Source organism: Spermophilus citellus (assembly GCF_964194105.1).
Source record: "Spermophilus citellus genome assembly, chromosome: 18".
Lineage (NCBI taxonomy): Eukaryota > Metazoa > Chordata > Mammalia > Rodentia > Sciuridae > Spermophilus > Spermophilus citellus.
Window position 1 is genome coordinate 68,917,650 of NC_138200.1, and position 5,985 is coordinate 68,923,634.

Here is a 5,985-nt window from a genome sequence, read left to right on the forward strand (position 1 = left end):
GAGGTTTCCTGCCTCTGTACCGCTGACGCACCGCGTCCCAGCAGCAAAACCGCCACCACTCTAGCCTTCCCTTAGCGCGGGACGGCCGGAGCACGGGCACCAGCACCAACCGCGGCTGGGGGGCACCGAGCCTGCGGCGCGCTGGTAGCCCGGAGGCGCGCCCGTGACGTCAATTTCCTCCCGGCTCTGATTGGGCGAAGCGTTCCGGCCCTTCTGATTGGTCGGATACACTACCACCCCAGAGTGCTTTGCGGCGCCACTTCCTTTCCGCCCTCCGATTCCCCGCAAGAGGTGAGTTCGTCCCTCTGCTGCCATCAGATTCTATCCTCCGCCATCAGCCCATCGCAGCCGCCCGCGCGGCCATGGATAGGCTTCTTTGTTGCCGCAGGCGGCGTCGGCCTAGGACCCAGGCGGGAGGACCTGGGGTGGGGGCCCAGGGCGCGCGGCCAAGCTCCGGCCCTCACTCGTCGCCCTTCTCCCCTCGAGGCCGTAGGCAGCCATGGCGCCCAGCCGGAATGGCATGATCCTGAAGCCCCACTTCCACAAGGACTGGCAGCGGCGCGTGGCCACGTGGTTCAACCAGCCGGCCCGGAAGATCCGCAGGTGCGTGGCGGGCGCGTGGGTACCCGGGGCAGGGCGGTGGGGCGCCAATTGGGGCACGCCGTCCCCTCGTCGCGGAGTGGAGGTGACCGCCGCCCGGCTTCTCTCCCCGCAGGCGCAAGGCCCGGCAAGCCAAAGCGCGCCGCATCGCGCCACGCCCTGCGTCGGGACCCATCCGGCCCATAGTGAGGTGCCCCACGGTGCGGTATCACACCAAAGTCCGAGCTGGCCGGGGCTTCAGCCTGGAGGAGTTGAGGGTGAGTGCGGGAAGCAGCGCGGGCCGCGGGTCCGGCCCTCGTGGGTCCCAGCCAAGTGATGACATTCTCCGGAATCGCTGTACTGCCGTGATGAAAGTACACTTGAACCCTTTTCCATCTGACGGCTGAGCGTTTGTTGTGGCCCCGTGGGGGAGGGCTCCGTGGGCCTTCATCCGTGCCTCCTTTTGGTGCAGGTGGCAGGCATCCACAAGAAGGTGGCCCGGACTATTGGCATCTCGGTGGACCCCAGGAGGCGGAACAAATCCACCGAGTCCCTACAGGCCAACGTGCAGCGGCTGAAGGAGTATCGCTCCAAGCTCATCCTCTTCCCCAGGAAGCCCTCCGCCCCCAAGAAGGGAGACAGCTCTGTGAGTACCGCGTGCTGGGAAGTAGGAAGGTTGGGAGCTGAGAGGCCAGGTTCAGGTCGAATGATCTCTGTGCCTGGGGCCTTCATATTCTCCAGAACCTTGCCATTATGTGTGGGCAGTGTGGTTGATGGTGAGGACTCTTGGGCTAACCGACTGCCAAGGTGCCCTGCTGTGGTCTTGAGCCAAGCTCTTCTGTCTGCTGGTGGCTGCAGCTGACAGTGCTGTGGACTTGGAGCCTGCTTGCCTTGCTCAGATGCATTTTATCCAGAGGTGTTCCTAGGAGGCTTAGAGGATAAAGTCAGCAGTGTCCATCTTTGTGGGCTTTCATGGAGGTTGCATTAGGGAATGGGTTTGCTCTGCTCCCATTCTGGGTGCTCAGGACCAGGTGAGCATTGATCTGGGCCTGTTTTGTCTCTAATGACTGGGCACATAAGGGCTCAGGATTTTGTGACACTTAGGCAAAGTGGAGCTGGACTCACTTCAGTCTTACTCCACGCAGGCTGAAGAACTCAAACTGGCCACCCAGCTAACAGGACCAGTGATGCCCATCTGGAACGTAAGTAGATACTTGGTTTGCTTAGATGTTGTCTAGAGGTTGGCAGGCGAAACCTTGGGTGGGACAGATACCTGGCTGAAAGGTGGCTTTTTAGCTCAGGTTTTTAGGTTGTGGGAAGGGAGGTTCTTAAGCCCTCGGGAAAGTCAGGGCCTCTTGAGGAATGAATGGCCTTGTCCCACCTTTCAGGAGTCTTGTTGACACTCCCTTGATCTCCCTGCTGCAAGCCTGCAAGCTTCAAAAATATATTCTAATTAAAACATTTATTCTAAGTAAAATAAAAATTATCTGTAGGAATTATTTATAGGAGACTTGCCGGGTGTGATGGTGCATGCCTATAATCCCAGCGGCTCAGGAGGCTGAGGCAGGAGGATTGCAGGTTCAAGGCCAGCCTCAGCAGTTTAGCAAGACTAAGCAACCTAGTGAGAGACTGTCTCAAAAAATGAAAAAGGTCTGAGGATGTGGTTCAGTGGTTAAGCACCTCTGGGTTTAATCCCTGGTACTAAAAAAATAATTATGCAAATAGTAGTACTCTAAGGGAAACATCAAAAGTAGGAAAAAGCGGACTTCAACCTTTGCATGACAAATTAACCAGAATAAACTTTACAAACAATATCTAAGAACCCTGCACCCAGAATACAGCAGTGACATGGGGCTCTTGGTAGGTAATGAACATGAGGGGTCTCCCATAGGGTCCCCGCTCACTGCTGTTTGGAAGCCAGTCTGCAGGCAGCCCTCTGGGAATGCTGGTGGTCTTATGTCCCTGTGGCCTGCCCAGCAAGTGTCCTGGAGGTGGGGGTTCTTTGTCCCACAGCAGCATCTGCTTACTTAACAGCACCCCTTTCATAGTCTCTCTGGGGACTTAAGTCTGAGGTGGATGTTGAAATGGGATCCTGCCAAGTTGCTGAGGCTCACCTTGAACTTGGGATCCTCCTGCCTCAGCCTCTCAAGTTGCTGAGATGGCAGGTGTGCACAACTGTGCCCAGCATTGTTGTTTTTTTTTTAATTTTTTTTTTTTTTTTTTAGAGGAGAGGGAGAGAGAGAGAGATTTTTTAATATTTATTTTTTAGTTCTCGGTGGACACAACATCTTTGTTGGTATGTGGTGCTGAGGATCGAACCCGGGCCGCACGCATGCCAGGCGAGCGCGCTACCGCTTGAGCCACATCCCCAGCCCCCAGCATTGTTTTTCCTCTTGAAATTTTATATGTAGTTTGGTTGATTTGCCAAACTCAGGGTCTTGTGCGTGCTAGGCACTCACTTTGTGAGTTGTATGCCCCTGGCCATTAATTCATTTTTATTTATTTATGAATGAGTGACAGGGTCTCCCTAAATTGTCCAGGCTGGCCTCAAACTTAATAGTTTTCCTGCCTTGGCTTTCTGAATAGCTGGGATTGTATGTATGGGTCATTATTCCTAGCTTTGATTTTTATATCTTTTATTTTTTATGTTTACATCCTTGAGGATTGAGCCCAGGGCTATCTCTTCCTGCATCACTGGGTTTACAGGCACATGCCACCATAGCCACCTTTTTTTTTGCATCAGGGATTGAACTCAGACACTTAACACTGAGCCACATCTCCAGCCCTTTTTTGTATATTATTTAGAGACAGGGTCTCACTGAATTACTTAAGGCCTTGCTAAGTTTTTGAGACTGGTTTTGAACTTGAGATCTTCCTGTCTTAGCCTCCCAGGCTGCTGGGATTCCAGGCATGCACCACCACGCCTGGTTCATCTTCCCCATTTTTTTTTTTCCAATATATTTTTTTAGTTGTAGTTGGATAACGATACCTTTATTTTTATGTGGTGTTGGATCAAGCCCAGGGCCTCACAGTGGTTGAGTGCCCCTGAGTTCAATCCCTGGTCCCCCCCTTCACCCACCAAAAAAAAAAAAAAAGTAAAAAGTAAGGGGAGAGACTTTCTCTCTTAATATTTGCCTGCTGCTTTATATTTGCTGATTCTGGCGGGTGCTGAGTTGCCCATACTGGCCTCAAACTCTTGACCCTTTAACCTCAGCCTTCTGAGAAGCTGGGGCTTTGGGTGTATACTGCCATGCCTGGCTATGGGGAGGCTTCCTAACCTCCAAAGAGGATAGTCTGTTCCTGGTGGTGCCAAAGCAGGTTTGCCTGGCTTCCCTTGGACTTCTTACTGGTTTGGTTGGGGGCAATGCCACACAGCCCAAGGTATCAGCCTAATCCTGTCCTCCCTCCCAGGTGTACAAGAAGGAGAAAGCCAGAGTCATCACCGAAGAGGAGAAGAACTTCAAAGCATTTGCCAGTCTCCGCATGGCTCGCGCCAACGCCCGGCTCTTTGGCATCAGGGCAAAAAGGGCCAAGGAAGCTGCAGAACAGGATGTCGAAAAGAAAAAATAAAGCACTGTGGGGTCTTGTAATAAATGCTCTCCATGAAGCTAAAGCTGGGGCTCATGTGCTCTGCCTCCACATGCAGTGGCCAACTGTGCTGGGCCAGATTTGTTGGGTGTGCTGCCAGGGCTCTCACCAGCCTCCCAGAGCTTGCATTTCATCTCAGGATTTAGTTTGGTGATTTGAATTGCACCTGGATCCTTTTTACCATCTCGCTGTCCCTAAAATGTTCTGAAACTGTCCTTGCTCCATGGCTGGATTGCCACCAGGGTGAGGGTGTTCACTGCCTACCTTGAAGGTGGGACCTTATCTGCCTATGTCCCTAACTGTAGCTCTAACAACCTCAGATACAGCTTTCTTGACTGAATCCTGGTATTTCTTGCTTGGGTACACCCAACATTCCTTATGGGATGCTTCCAGCCTGCAGGTAAGGGGTGATAGACCACATGTGTTTTGGAGGCTGTATACCCCTGAGAATGCAGCGGTAGCCTCTGGCTGTTGCATGTTTCCAGGTAGCTGTGTTCCTAGGAGGTTAGGGTGGTTCCTGGCTGCAGGTTCTAACCAGTCTGCGGGTCCTGTCAAGCAAAGGTCCTTCCTGGAGATGCCTGTCCCTGTCCCCAAGGAATTCTTGTAGTAAGGTGCCTACTGTATACTGTCTGGTGGGGAGGGTAGGGAGGAAGTAGCTGCTGTCCTTAGGCATACCTCACCCGCTGCAGTGGCACCCAGCAGAACACTCCAGAATGAGAGTCCTATCTGAAGTGTGTGATGGAGGTAGGGGTGGGTAGTTGGAAAGGAGAGACTTGAGGGTTCTCTGGGGTCAGGAGTCCTCTCCCTGCCAGAGGGTCCTCTCCTACCAGCAGGTAAGCCGGTGCCCTAAGACAAAAGGCAGTCTCGAAGCTGGTACACAAGTGTCCTGCCATTTGAGTGCTTGTCAGCTCCCATTTACAGATGAACTTGCATCCTCTAGTCTCTAGCTGGAGGGATTAGAAAGTGTGTCCTCTGCAAGGGCTCTGACCCTGCAGTCCTTGGTCATGGTTGAGGACTGGGTTGGACATTGTGGCCACTGAGTTGCGCCCACCTAAGGAAGTAGCACTGACCAGCAGGACTCCGTTTAGCACACCTGAGCTGGATTCTAGGGTGGCCCTTAGATTTCCCCGCCCTGGAGAATGGTCCCTTGGTGTTCCTGTTAAGTGTGGACATTTATGATTGACATGTAAGTCCCTGTGAAGCGGTAGATGCATGACAGGTTGGGGCTTACTGGAGGGCACTAAGTGCTCCTCCCCCACCCCCAAGGGACTGAGTTTGGAGAGCCCTCAGGCTAGCTGAGGGTCCCTGGGCAAGGCCTTGATTGCTGGGCCACGCTCCCAAGATGGGGACTACAAAGCACACAGTACTTGTGCTGTTGTAGATATTTGGTCCCCAGCGTAGCAGATACCCCATTCATGTTGCAGCTGAGTAGGAATCAGCCAGTGGGTGTGTGCCTCTGTGGGGAACAGGTGGCAGTGTGGTTTTGTCCTGGCAAAACAGCAGCTGGGTGTGGCCAGCAATGCCTGCAGTGCCCACCAGTGGGTGTGGGCACTCTGCTTTTGCAGTACGGGAAGCTAGAAAAGGTTCTGAAGATTTTGATTTACATGTATGAGTGGAGCACATTTTACAGTTTCATGTTCTTTGCCCATTTTTAGTTGACATCCACTGGTTTGTTTGGAATTTGGATTTCTCTATTTTGCTTTTTTGGGAAGACATTAGGAATTATTTTAATGAGTTTTTTCATTTTCTTAATACTTTAAAATTATGCAGTAGTTTTCAATTTGGAGGGAGATGTGCAGTTCTAAATGAACTCGTGTC

At 52.4% G+C, this 5,985-nt stretch overlaps 1 protein-coding gene across 2 annotated transcripts; it reads left to right on the forward strand.

Moving 5' to 3' along the window:
* The first annotated feature begins 257 nt into the window (after positions 1–257).
* On the forward strand, positions 258–4,192 carry RPL13 (ribosomal protein L13). Of its 2 annotated transcripts, none has more exons than XM_081275890.1 (6): positions 258–291; positions 494–603; positions 716–857; positions 1,052–1,225; positions 1,725–1,781; positions 3,991–4,192. In XM_081275890.1, exons 2-6 carry the CDS (start codon positions 500–502, stop codon positions 4,147–4,149), a joined length of 636 nt encoding a protein of 211 aa, XP_081132016.1. In that variant the 5' UTR covers positions 258–291; positions 494–499; the 3' UTR covers positions 4,150–4,192. The 2 variants fall into 2 exon arrangements, with proteins under 2 accessions (XP_081132016.1, XP_081132015.1); XM_081275889.1 differs by having other exon boundaries at positions 269–291; positions 487–603.
* Positions 4,193–5,985: the final 1,793 nt, after the last annotated feature.